General features: G+C 55.6%; 1 protein-coding gene across 1 annotated transcript; it reads right to left on the bottom strand.

Annotated features, from left to right (window-relative positions):
• Positions 1-7,514: 7,514 nt before the first annotated feature.
• On the bottom strand, positions 7,515-13,311 carry UNC119 (unc-119 lipid binding chaperone). Its single transcript, XM_045525382.1, has 5 exons — positions 12,979-13,311; positions 9,359-9,472; positions 8,783-8,885; positions 8,450-8,622; positions 7,515-8,188 (listed from the first exon to the last, which is right to left on the bottom strand). Exons 1-5 carry the CDS (start codon positions 13,196-13,198, stop codon positions 8,076-8,078), a joined length of 723 nt encoding a protein of 240 aa, XP_045381338.1. The 5' UTR covers positions 13,199-13,311; the 3' UTR covers positions 7,515-8,075.
• Between the last annotated feature and the right edge of the window lie 801 nt (positions 13,312-14,112).

Below are 14,112 nucleotides of genomic sequence, written 5' to 3'. Positions count from 1 at the left end.
GCCCACATCGGGCTCACCTTAAAGGTCAAGGAAGGAAAACACGACCTGTCCCCGTGCTGCTAAGCCAACTCGTTTGTCAGCTGGCCGCTGGGGGTACAGAGGACACCACCCGGGATGCTGCCCCTCACACATTTCTGCCACCTGGTGGTCCAGCTCCTCACTCAGGGCCCCCGAAGAGCAAGCGTCCGGGCAAGAAGAAAGTGCGCTCTCACCCCACACTTAAGCCCTCGCGAGGGTGCGCACGCGCTCACACACACACACACGCACACGCACACGCACTCGCACACGCACTCACACACAGCTATTCAGACATACAGTCCACCGCGTACCTTGCACCCAGAGGAACCAACAGTACATCACAGAGAGCCTGACTTCATTTCTGGGGTGGCTGATAGCTGAGGGCTTTGCTTACCAAAAGCTCAGGGCCCCATGCCAGGCCAAAGACCCCCGCCCCGGATCTCCTTCTGACATCCATGTGCTCTGCAGGCCTGGCCCCCTGCAGTCATGTTCTTTCCCAGAAGCCCCCTGTATTTATTCTCCCATCTTTGCCCCAACAGCCCAGCAAGGAGGAGGAGCCAGAGCGCTCCTCCCCAACCTTCCTCCCCACTTCGCAGCTGCCACTCTGCCAGGCTCTACCCATCCTCAATACACGCTCCGTCTGGCCTCCCCCTGGGTGACATGCAGGAGGGGCGAATTCACCCTGGGACCAAACTGAGCCCAGTTCTGACAGTGTTTGGAAAAGCCCTTGCCCTCGGAAACTTGAACGTGTCCTCTTCTCCCAGTCCTGGCTGCAGGAGGGGCCCCCTCCCGGTCGCCACAATCTCACTCCTCTGGAAAGGAAAGTTCATATAGTTTAGGTCCCAGCTTACTACAGACAGTCCCTGACTTAGGATGGTTCCATTTAACACTTTTTTGACTTTACGATGGTGCGAAACGAATACACACTCAGTACGTTCCTCAGCTTAGCATGGGGTTACGTTTGATAAACTCATCGTCAATTGAAAATACCATAAGTAAAAAACGTACTTTCTACTTACGGTATTTCCAGATGCAGTGGATTTGTCCAGATGCAGCCCCACCGTAAGCTGAGAATCCATAGTTACTTCCAGCGGTCTCGGGCAGCCTGGGCACTGGGGGAGGGGTAGCCAGGCACGGGGTGGCAGGGAGCACCCACGCCCCCTCTCTTTGACTGCTTGGCAGACCCAGGACACCTGGGAAGCACAGGGGATGCCCCTGGCGCTGAGGGGTGTGGCCCAGGTACCCGCTGTGACCCCACCCCCACCAAGGGGAGCCTCAGCCCACCCCAGCCCTGGGGGTAACAAGAGCCTCCAGAGGTTGAGCCGAGGCTCACATGAGGCACAAGCAGATCCCCGAATGGCCTGCCAGTGTCTCCTGCCCTGGAACAATAAAGCAAGTGCCTTGTGGTCTCACCACCGAGCATTCACTTCCGGACCTCCCCTCCCTGGGCAAAAAAGCCAGGCCACACTGATGGTAGATGCCCTGGGCCTGTGATGTCGCACCCACCCCTACCTGGAATTGTGACGTTTCCATATCCAAAGAGTGAGGCGTCTAGGAGGGCTTCCTGACCAGGCTGGGCAGGCTGAGGGGCAGGTAGCAGGGCCTCTTCCCAGAAGAACATCCCAACAGGTGCGAGGAAGAGGCTGCCCTCCCCCAACACCTCTTCCTACTGAGATCGGCCCCTCCCTGCCTGCACGCTCCAATCTCCTCACACAAGAAGGGGTCGCTGCCCTATCCAGGCTGTGCCTTCCTGCCCCCCCATGGCCCTGGCTGGGAGAGATGCCAAGCATTTGGGGGCCCTGGGGTCCACAGGTGACAAGAATGGAGCACAGCCTGGTGCTGTGTGCGCTGCTGGCCCTGGAGGGTGTCTCCAGAGGGTCAGGACTCACTCAGTCCCACTTCAGACTCAGCCCCCAGGTGCCACCTCCAGCTGAGCTGCTGTCACCAAAGGGCAGCCCGAGAGGCAGCCCTGCAGCTCTGCCTCAAGTTGGGGGCGGGGCAGACGTGGGAGCCAAAGGCATGTACATGAACCTCCGGTCTCAGAACAGCCACAGATGGGGCTTCTGCTTCAGCCAACACCTACCTCTGTCTGAGACGGTGGTGCTGTACAAGGTCCTATAACAGAACCCCCCCACCTCAGCGCCTCCCTGCCAGAGGCTCTAAGGCTGGGTCCAGGGCGGGAGGGCTGGGTGGGCTAGGGAGTGGGGGAAGGCATGGCCAGTGGGTGCACCCAAAAGGAAGACCACCTGCCCCAGCCGGGGCCCAGCTGTCTAGGAAGGGACTGAAGGCTCTCTGCAAGCCCTCAGGTGACATTGCACCCCAGCTCTGTCCAACCCTGGGCCTGCGCCTTGACCCCCAGGCCTCCAAAGACAGGGCACGTGCTTCCTGGGAGAACTTTCCTGGGACCCACTTGTTTGCCACAGACCCTGGGAGCTCAGACAAACCCAGCCTGCGCCCCCACCCAGCAGAGGACATCTCCAAGGGGCCTCAGTCAGACCTGTCCTGTGGGCCCATTCAGCACCCCTGTGAGTGAGCAGGCCCCCAGTGCAAGCAGGACAGGTGGCAGGCAGATAGGACATTCCGTCTGATTTTGTGTGTGTGTCTGTTTGTAACCAGACTTTTTAAACTGCGCCTAAGCACCACCTAGAAACGAGCCCCACACGCCCGCTCATGTGCTGCCCCCTGCTGGACACTCCACACCTGGCGCTTGGCCCACATGTTAGGGTGAGCCGCAATCTGGAAGGCTGCAGAGTCCGCAAGTCCCTTGTTTGGGGGGAAGTAACCCTTTTGTTCAGGGATTCCAAATGTGAGCGTTCTCAAACTGTTTGGAATTCACATGTCCAGGAACTTGGATAAAAAATAATTACATCTTCATTTTCACTCATCCGCACCTGAATGAAATTTAGCATTTCTCTCGATTATGAATGTCAGCAACAAATCACAACAGCTTTAGTAGTACCTGTGACTTTGTCATTAGAAACCACAGACATTTTCATATTATAGTATAGGTATCACAGAATACACACACACACACACATACACACACACACACACACACACAGTCATGCAGTGATGAACACCAGGAATACATTTTGCAAAATACATCCTTAGGTGATTTTGTCATTGTGCGAACACCACAGAGTGTACTCACACAAACCTAGATGGCAGAGCGTACTGCACATCTAGGCTGTATATGGTATAACCTACTGCTCCTAGGCTAAAGCCTATACAGCATGTTACTGCATTGAGTACTGTAGGCAGCTGTAACATGATGGAAAGTATTTGTATATCTAAACATAGAAAAGGTACATAGAAAAATACGGTATTATAATCTTATGAGACCACCATCATATATGCAGTCTGTCATTGATAGAATTATGCGGCACATGGCACAGACATACATATATAGTCATCCCTCGGTATTAGGGGGGAGGGGGGTAGTGATTCAGGACTTCCCAAGAATATCAAAATCCACGGATATTCAAGTCCCTTATGCTAAAATGGTATAGTATTTGCATAGCACCTACACACATCCTGTACACTTTAAATCATCTCTAGATGACTTACAATACCAAATACAATGTAAATGGTGTGCAAATACTTGTCATACTGTATTATTTAGGGAATAACAATAAGAAAAACAGTCTGTACATATTCAGTACGTTTTTTAAAAAAAAATTTTCTATCCGCAATTGGTTGAATCCACAGATGTGGAACCCACAGAGGCAGAGGGCCAATTGTATATAGTTTTTTTCAGTTTTTTTTTTTTTTTTTTTTGAGACACAGTCTCGCTCTGTTGCCCGGGCTAGAGTGCTGTGGCGTCAGCTTAGCTCACAGCAACCTCAAACTCCCGGGCTCAAGTGATCCTCCTACCTCAGCCTCCCGAGGAGCTGGGACTACGGGCATGCTCCACCATGCCCAGCTAATTTTTTCTATATATTTTTAGTTGTCCAGCTAATTTCTTTCTATTTTTAGTAGAGATGGGGTCTGGCTCTTGCTCAGGCTAGTTTCAAATTCCTGAGCTCAAACCACCTGCCTGCCTCGGCCTCCCAGAGTGCTAGGATTACAGGCATGAGCCATCACGCCCGGCCTGTATATAGTTTTTGATACATAAACTATGTAGGACTATAATATATTTTATGTTCTTTATAACCTTTTATTGTCTGTAGGCTTTAGCAGAGTGATAACAAAGGGGCCTACCACATTAAAAAGCGAAGTGCCCTTGCTTTAGATGCCAGATGGTGGGGAAGTGGAGGGTGACTCTTAGGGGAGGGGTCAGGCTAGGGCAGAAGGCACAGGGGGCCTGGGACAGCAGCTCTGTACCAACTGGAAGGGAACCGTCTCAGTATTTTAACAACTGGTTCGGCAGTCCCAACATGCATCCTGCAGGCCAGCCCAGGAGAGCATGAGCCATGGTTTCCCTGCAGTATTTGGGCTTTCCTGCTCTATCCAGTGGCGGGAGCTTCATGACATCCCTGAAAAGCCAAAGCAAAATGACTGGCCCACTTCAGAGAGACCCAAGGGAATCGCCCCTTCAAGGTCAATAGCTCATCAACATCAGAGCCAGCACTAGCCCCACCTCCACCCTGTCTTATTCCTCCTTCTCCTGCCCAGATTCCTAGGGAAAGTGCCAGGAACTAAATGCAGCAAGTAGCACCATTAGCAGCAGGACCAGTGCCAGAGGCATGAACACTTAAAAGAGGGGGGTTGCGGGGGTGGGATGGTGTGTGGGAGGCCAAGGCTTTTTCCAGCCAGGCCTCCTCCAAGCCCAAGGGACACAGGCCTCTCTCAGAGCGAGTGCCAACCTGGTTCCTGCTCCAGGCATGAGAATCCCAGAATAGGGACCTTCCTCCCGGTCTGAAGGTGGAAGTGCAGCAGGCTTGGTCCAGAGCCTCGACCCAGTTCTCCTTCGCAGCTGCAGTGAGGAGGTGGGGGAAGGCTCTCTTCCCGACACCAGTGTAGATCCCTTCCTCGGTCGGTATAGCTTCTCTGCAGACATGTAACCCAGGAACTACAGCAAATCCCTGTGCTGTACTTGTGCACCTATATAGCCTCATCTGCAAACCAATCCGCGCCCCCACATTCTTCTCCACATGCTCCTTCCTCACCTTCGTGGCTACTGACAGTACTTGACCTTGCTTCTAATGTGGCCTGCTCCCAAACAGGCCTCTGTCCCACCTCCCTGGAGGAGGCTCCTCCTGTCTCCATCGCTGGTTCCTCTCCTCTGCCCTGCTCTCAAACGCCGGCCTTCCTAGGGTTACACACTCTCACTCAGGGACCTTCAACTGGCATTGTTTGGGAGAGTCTCATTAATTGCAGGACATTGGGCATTGCTGCCCCCTGCTCACTAAATACCAGTAGTGCCAGTGGAGGACCCCATAATCTCAGCAGCTTCGGCAATCACCTTGTGATCAACGACCTCCAACAATCACTATCTCCAGCCCTTATTCCCCTCCTGGTCTCAGGACCCAAATTTCCTGTCTTCTGGTCATTTCCTCCAATATATCTGTACCACATCACAGCATGTCCCAGCCTGAATTCATCAGCTCATCAGCCACTAGCTCCCACCCTGATTCACCCTGGGTTCCCGAGCCCAGTGATGGCACCCCTATGCACCCCAACACCCAGGCCACAAACCAGGCATTCCAACTCACTCATCCAATCAGCCACCGGTCCTGAGGATTTCACCTCTTAAAAATCTCAACTTCAGGCTGGGCGTGGTGGCTCACGCCTGTAATCCTAGCACTCTAGGAGGCTGAGGTGGGAGGATTGCTTGAGATCAGGAGTTTGAGACCAGCCTGAGCAAAAGCAAGACCCCCATCTCTACTAAAAATAGAAAAAAAATTAGCCTGTCAACTAAAAATAGAAACAAAAATTAGGCGGGCATGGTGGCTCACGCCTGTAGTCCTAGCTACTCGGGAGGCTGAGGCAGAAGGATTGCTTGAGCTCAGGAGTTTGAGGTTGCTGTGAGCTAGGCTGACGCCATGGCACTCACTCCAGCCTAGGCAACAAAGCAAGACTCTGTCTCAAAAAAAAAAAATTCTCAACTTCATCTATTTCTCTCCATCTCTGTGAACACCGACCTAATTCAGATTCCCTTTCTCTCTCACCCAAATTCCTGCAACAGCCTCTCAACTACCTCTAGTATGGTAGTGCATGGTGCCAGACCACCTCCTGGATTCAAATCCTGGCTCTGCCACTTAGTAGCTGTGCAACGTTGGCTGGGCAAGTTAACCTCTTTGGGCCTACATTTTCTGTAAAAGGGGCATAATAATAGTGTCTTCCTCAGAAATGACTGAGAGTGTTTTATGAGTTAACACATATAAAGCACCCAGCCCTAGGCCTGGCACGCAATAAGTCTTGGCTATGATTATTAGTCTCATTCTTTCCAATCCATCCTTCACTCAGCAGCCAGAGATAATCCAACCAGGTCATGCCTGCTTAATCCTCCTCAAGGGTTTGCCACTTTTCTCAGAAGAAGCCCCACCTCCTGAGGTTCTGCCAATCTGTCTTCCTTTCACATCATGTATATTCGCTCTGGAGACACCTGATACATCTTGCCTCCAGGCTTTTGCTCATGCTGTTCCCTGTGCCCAAACATGCTGTTCCCTGTGCCCAAATGCTCTCCCCCATCTCTTCCTGTCACAAGCACCTTTTCCAATGCTGCCTCCTCCCAGCAGAATGGCTCTGGTTCTTGTTCCCCATAGGCCCGGTCCTTTTTATTCTGGGGACAGGTATTTGTTCCCCACGTCTCACTCATTTTAGAATTCCCAGAGTTCAGTGCAGATCCTAGCTCCACAAATCCAAGATAAATTCCAGCACTTCTGGGCCTCCTAGGGCCAGAGCTCCTCAGCCCAGAGGGCAGGCTGGCACCCAGCATATCTGAAAGAGGGCCTGGAACAGCAGGGTGTGTACCCTGAGGTGAGCTCTCTGCCTCGGTTCCTGAATTTCCTCCCTTAAGCGGTCCTCTCTCTAGATCTGGGGTGGGGGTGGAGGCAAAGCGCAGTGCTATGTGCAGGGCTGGCCAGGCAAGGGGGGCTCCCCAGGCAGCTGAGGGCAAGGAGGTGGCTCCAGGCCTTCCCAAAGCCCTCTCACCTTCTCTGCTGACGGCTGAAAGCACACCAGTGGTCCCAGTGGCCTCTGGGGATCAAGGAAGGTAGGGTGAAGGACAAGTCCACCTCCCCAGCACCTTCTCTCCACCTTGGCATTGAGGACCTTTGTTTCAGCCTCTGCTCTGCTGGGCTTGGCTGACTTTGGGCCAAAGCTTCCCCTCTCGGGGCTAGGTCTCCTCCATCACAGGAAAAACCCTTTCCAGCTCCATCGTGTTCTAACTGCTGACTAGACACTGAGCATGGTGGTCAGGGGACAGAGAATCAGGGGACAGGAGGACTCGAGGGTCAGGGGGCCTTGGGAAGGGGAGATTTTTACTACCTTGAGCACATGACTGCCTATACACCCCCACTGCCCATATACACACAGGCCGGCCCACACCAGAGAACAGAAAAGGAGAAAGTTTATTGAAAACTATGTACAGTTGGTCCAGCTCCTACCACAGGCTGCAACCCGGGCCCTCCCGCCCACACCTCAGGCAGTGTCTCGGCCCTTATGGGGGAGGCTGGGGCAGGGGGCTGGGGCCAGGGCACCATGGATCTTTGTAAATTGACAACTCTAAATGGCCTGAAGGTGGCGGGCAGGGAACAGAGAATGGATCCCTGCCCTGACCTAGTCACAGCCTGGATAGGGGAACACTATTCTGAATCTTGGGCCCGAGAGAGCCCAGCTAAGCTGTCCAGAAGTCCTGGCTACTCCTGTCACAGGCCTTCTTGGACATGGAGGCATACAGCGCCCCCACCACCCACCCTACGTGCCAGGCCCCCTGGGCTTCACGGGCTTGGACTGGGGATACCACGCACCCTTCCTCCCAACGCTGACTCTGTGGCCGGGGCTCCTGGAGCAACCCCCAAGCAGAAGCCCAGGGGTTGAGAGGTGAGTGCTGGGGAGGTCACAGCTCAGGGCCCAGGACCAGAGCCTCCTGGGGCAGGGGGTGGTTTTGGGGGTCAGGGGGTCCCGCTGTAGGAATAGTCTGCTTTATTGTGCATCACCAGCCGATCATCCACGAAGTAGAAGCTGTCAGACTGTGTTTCGTACGGGTGACGGATCATCTCGCTGACTGCAAGAGAGGCCCAGCCAGGCCGGGCTAAGGTCAGGAGGCTGGGGCTTCAGGACTGGGGGACAAGGACAGCTAAACAACTTCAGAGAGTTCCCCAGCCTCTTTGAGCCTGTTCCCCTATACGTGACATGGGAATGGTGCTAGACACAAAAGAGACCCAGGGTGGTAAGAAAGAGGGTCAGCCCCACAGGCATCCCTCCGTCCCCCGGCCTGGCCTCTACAGGGGCCCCTTCCCGGCCTCCATAAGCCCTGCCCACGCACTCAGCTCCTCAGAGAGCGGGGGGAAGTCGTAGATGTGCTCGCAGGTGTTCTTGCTGCTGGGAATGCAGAAGCCGAAGTGGAAGTCAAAGCTTTTGAGTAGCTGGTTGCGGAAGTAGTGCCTCTCGATCATGCGGAAGTTGTTGACAGGCTTGTCTCCCACTGTGAACTCCACCCTGAGCAAAGGGAAGGGGGCGGCCTGAGTCTGGCCTTGAGGCAAGCCACCCAGCAGTGGGCTCAGGACCCCACCCCTAGGAGAGGCTCAGTAGGAACTCAGGAAGGGTTCACCCCCTCCCTCTCCTCACCCCCAGCCCTCACCCCAGCCCGGTGACTCACGTGGCTCCCACCTGCCTCAGGCGGAGGAAGGCAGGCGTGAACTGGTAACGGACAAAGCGCCCAGCATTGGGGTCCAGGTCCCGTCGGTTGATGGGCAACCGCTCTGCAATGTACCCCAGCTGGAGCTCAGTGGGCTTCAGGCGGGGGGCCCTTGCCCACCCAGGGTTCCACTCCAGGGCCCCCATCTGTCTAAATTCTTAAAACCTCCTAGGAGATTCTGGTGCATAATGAGAGTTCAGACCATTGGCCAAATGGTGCCACCTGGGGGTTCTAGGTCAGCAGGTCACCAATTTCAACTGAGGTTCCCAGGGCCACAGGGTGCACAGAGACCTGGGACTGGGGGGGCTGCAGTTCCCAGAGAGGCCTGCAGAGGGCAGGCTGGCAGGGCACAAAGGGGCAGGACTATCCTCCCAAGATGTCCAACCCCAGAAACAGATGGGCCTGCAGACTCCTGAGAAAGCTCAGGTCCAAGCCCCGGCTCTGCTTGACTCCTCTGTGGCCCACGGAGTCCCCGGGCGGCCCACTCCACAGCTCTTGCTGGCCTCCCCTTGTGAATGGCCCACCCAGCCCACTCACCTGAGGCTGGGGGCTTCTTGATTTCAAAGAGGACAGTGCCTGAGTCCATGTCCCGAATCTTAAACCTGACAAAGTCGATCTTGTAGATATTCTCCTCGGGGGAGCAGAGGTAGTCTAGGGGAGACAGGCGGCTGAGCAAGGAAGGGGCCCAAAAGTCCCTACTGCCTGCTCAGCTTTTGTGGAACCCGGACTAGCTCCCACTTTCTCTGAGCCCTAGGAAGGAGAGAACTGAGTCCCTGCCCTGGGGGAGCCCCTACAGTGTGGAAAAGACATATGGAGATCTAGTGGGGGATGAACAGCCCCATCCTAGTGGCCTCGGGGGCGGGGGGGTCAGGGAAGGACAGGCAGAGGAGGGTAGAGGGCAGGCCACCTCCCGCACACTTTCCCTCCCACCCTGGATTTAAGGGCCCTTATTCTGGCCTCTGCCTGCAGAGCTGGGTGGTGTCTTTGGACCAAATGGGTCTCCAATCTGGTGGGAACCCCCATCATGAGACAGAAGATAAAGCCCTGCCTTTGGGAACCTCACTCTAAAGGGGCTGACACAGCTGTGCCTTGGGAGAGACACAGTCCTCTCTGGAGAATACCCAACCCCCACCCCTTGTCTGCCTCTGGCACTGCGTCTAGGTTGAGCGGTGCTGGGGCAGGTGAACAACCCCTTCCCTGTTCCTCCTCACCCGGCACGCCCCCTCCTCTCTCTGTAAGCAGCTTATGCAAGCCCAGCTCCCTTAAGCAGCTTAGCCAAAGCTCTGCTGACTCAAGCCCAGAGCCTGGGATATTGGGGGGAAGTCAGCCAACTTTGCTCCCATCCTTTGTCGATCTCCAAATGGGAGGAAGTCGTAGCAAACAGAGGGAACCCCCTTAGAGGTCATCTATCCAGCCTTGGCTCTGAACCACCCCCCCCCGCAGGGAAAGTACTCCCCGACCCCTACAGAAAAGAGCACAGGCTAGGCCAGGAGGAGGGTGTGGCAGGTGCAACAGAGGGTGTGGATGCGGGAAAGGGGAGTCCTCAGGCCCAGAAGGGGAACCAAGAACTGTGGGGGGCCCTGCCTGAGGGAGGCTCAGGAACCTACAGGGCCAGAGCTAACCCTCATTGCTCTTGCAGCAGCAACTGCAAGTGCTCAGGGTGGCCCTGGCAACAAACGGGAAGGAGCAGAGAGGTGTCAGCCTGCACAGCATCACATCCTCCCTGGTGGCCCGTAGAGGCCTGGAAATCACCCTCCAGGTCACTGGGCCATATCCTATTCCTCTGGGGCAGGAAGAGGAAGTTAATATAATGTCATTCTCTCTTCCCCAGGCCTGCATCTTCCCGCAGCCTGGGGTAGCCTCCTCCAGGAAGCCCTCCTGGCAGCCAACTGGCACCTTGGGGCCCACCAGGGAATACATAAGGCTTGGGGAAGAGACAGGGCCCTGAGCCTTGACCTGTCTACCATGGCCCATGGGAGAAAAAGCAGGGGGATGGAAGTGGGCAGCCCCTACCTCAACCTGTACACCTGTTTTCACAGAAGCAAGCACTTGTACAAAACTATAGAAAGAAGGTGCGGAGCACAGGGAGAGAAGATGGCAGAGTTGAGAGCAGGATCCCAGTTGCCCAACTCCCAGCTCCCTGTGAGGCCCTCTCTTTTTACCCCATTCTCCAACTTTTGGAGCCTCTCCTCTCATTTGGGAACAACTTCCTGCAGTGTGACCTCAGTCTCTTCTGCAAACTCAACCTATCCATCTCTCTGTCCTTAGAGCTGAGGAGCAGGGGATGCCTATGGCTCAGCGCACCACGGCCCTCCCTCCCTTCGAGAAGGATGAGGCCTGGGCCCCAGGGTCAGGCCAGAACACGGGGCAGAGTGGCCAAGGGCTCAGAACACAAACGCTCTATTCCCCTCAGCCACAAATAGCTTCCTAAGCTGGATTCAGGGCTCAGTAATCCAGGAACAGCAAACCTCAGACCTGTGTGATTAGGGTCAGAAGAGACCAGGCAGGGGTGCCAGGGCGGAGAGCGCTGGAACCCTGTTCTCAGCTCCTGCACAGGAAGGGGCTCTCATGAAGCCCCTCCCCCTACTATCCCCGACAGACACCCCATCTCTACTAAGGGCTATGAATTTCCTCCAAATTAGGAGACACATGGTGGTACATGAGCTGGAAGCCACCTCTAGGTACAAAATAAACCCCCAAAGTTAGCCAGGACCCAGTCAGTCTGACCTCTGCACTTCCTCTGAGGAAGTTCTGCCCCAGAGCTAAGCTGAATCCTAAATGCTGCTGTTGCAAATTGCAGCCCAATTGGCCCCAACATCAGCCTGGTCCAGGCCCCCTCCCTCCACCGATGCCTGCTTGGGCAAAGGAGTTCAGCACTTTGGGGGAGCAGCCAAGAATGGCTGTTGCCTAGCTCAGAGAGGAGGGAGGAGTTGGGCCCCCAGGGACACAGGTGCACAGGCTCGAGCCTGCCATCATGGTCCCCTCCACAGCTCTGTCTGGGAGCCCTGAGCTCTGCTGCTCTTGCAGCTCCAGGGCTCAGGTCCACTCCAATGCCTGTCCCCCCACCCCCACGCAGAGGGATCCCAAGAGTTGCTCTCTCAAAGGCAGCCGTGGTTGGTTGCTGAGTCCTAGGTGGAGGGCCACTGTCTCTCCAGATACCTCCTGTTCTTCAAGGCTCACGTGAGGCTTCCTAGCCCTTGTTCCCTGCCTACACTGACCACCTCCCCTGCCCGGAATGCCCAGGCAGCAGCCATGAGCAGCCCTGTGGGGTCTGAAATACTACTGCAACAGAGCCCTATGTACAGAGCACACACAGCATGCCGGGCACTGCACAAAATCAGAAGACTTGTTTTCACAATAACCTTATGAAGTAGGTGTCATTATTTCCATTTTACAAATGAAGAAACATGCTCAGAAAGGTGAGGTTACTTGCCCAAGGTCACACAGCCAATTATATGGCAAAGCTGCGACTCCAAGCCAGGCAGTCCAGCTCAGAAACTTAACCACAGTGGAGACCAGTCCTCCCTTGGTAAGAGAGCCCCCAGAAGAGAACAAGCCCTGGTCCAGGCTTAGAGGGGTATTAAACCACTCCCACCACAGGACCCACAGCCAGCACACTGAAGCTTCCTGTTCAGTTCTTTTCTTGAGAAGGAAAATGGCCCCAAGTCTTCCTGGGGGATCAGGGTGAAGGTTTTAATGGCTGGAGAGACTTGAAGAATCTTAACCCCTCCTAAGTAACTCAGCCTCCACCTAGCCTCCAGCGTGGGGGGTAGGACCGGCTCCCCTCAGCCCCCTCCTCATTAGTGCAGAGACGGGGCCTCGAGGGCTCTGAAGACTCCAGGGGGAAAGGGTTACAGTTGCAGCTGCTGCCCCACCTCCGCCATGGGAAAAGGGGATGGACCCCTCAACAAGGAAGGAAAGGGATGGAAATAAATCTCTAAAGGGAGAGGAGAGGTGCACAGGGAGATCAAGAGAAGGGGGGACATACAGATCTCTGGTTTGGAGGCAGAGGGAGAGCAGGGGACACAGGCGAGGGGGACCCGGGTGGGGGAGGGGAGGCGGGAAAGGGGGCGGGGGCCGGGGCTCGGCGCGCGGTGAGGGCCCCCTCGCGGCTTCTCCCTCCGGCCCGCGGGCGGCGCTCCCTCGCCGGTGCTCACCGCCCGTGATCCGCTGCAGCCCCAGCACGTCCTCCGGCCCGATCGGCTGCTTCCTCTGCAGCGGCCCCGACCTGGGCCCCGGGCCTGCCTCAGGCTCCGACTCGGACCCGGATTCGGATTCCGCCTGCGGCTCCGGCGTGGGTTCCAAGCTCGGGCCCGAGGCCCCTGGAGCGGGCTCCGCCCCCGTCCCGGCCCCGCCGCCGCCCTTCTTCACCTTCATGGCCTCGCGGGGCCGCGGCGCTTCTGCTGCCGCCGCCGCTGCCTGCGCGGGTTGGAGCCGGGGGAAGGGGGAGCGTCCGCGGCCCCGCCCCCCGCGGGCCAGGTACCGCCCCGGCGCCGGCCCCGCCCCCCGCCCCCCTGCCGGGAGGCCGCGGGTGCGGGAGCTCCCATTCATTTTCCCGGATGCTTTTTCAGTACTGTAGGGAATCCTGACTACCTCTCTTCTTATCCGTTGTGTTCCAGCCTTCCTCTCTGCCCACCTCAAGCGAGTTCCAGTCTCAGGGTCTTTCCCAAATGGCCTCTTCTCTCCTGGTTGCAGCTCAAATGTCATCTGGCCAAAGGCCCTCCCTCACACCCAGCCTAAAGTACTTCTTCCCCCAAGTCACTATTTGGTCGGCCTGTTTTTTCTTTCTAATGCATTATGTGAAATTATTTTAATTTGTTCACTGACTCTTCCCCCTGAAAGATCAGTTCATTGAAAGCAGAGATCCTGTCTACTTTGTTCTCTATAGCACCCCAGCTAGTGCTCAGGGAGCATTCTTTTTTTGATCTGATGAATAAGTTAGTATCTCAGGGCTTTCACTGGTACAAGCTATTCTCTCTCATAGAATCCCTGCTAAAAGAACAGAAGCAGATGCTAACAGCCTTGGGCAACCCAGGACATTCCCAGGGACAATAGCCCAGGTGTTTAGCCACCCCAGGGTTCTACAGGACAGAGAGGTAGGAAGGGCACATGGCCATCTGGGAGCAAGGGGGACCTGTGAGCACAGGAGGACAGATACCAGGAAACCATTACTTACACATGAATGGGCAAAGAATGAGGTATGCTCATACTTCATATTCAATCAGTGTTTATTAACAACCTAATGTATGCCAGACACTTTCACATGCTTATTACATTTAATCCTCACAACC

Source organism: Lemur catta, chromosome 15 (genome assembly GCF_020740605.2).
Source record: "Lemur catta isolate mLemCat1 chromosome 15, mLemCat1.pri, whole genome shotgun sequence".
Classification (NCBI taxonomy): domain Eukaryota; kingdom Metazoa; phylum Chordata; class Mammalia; order Primates; family Lemuridae; genus Lemur; species Lemur catta.
Note: the sequence above shows the minus strand (reverse complement) of the source record. Positions and strands in the feature narration are given on the sequence as shown.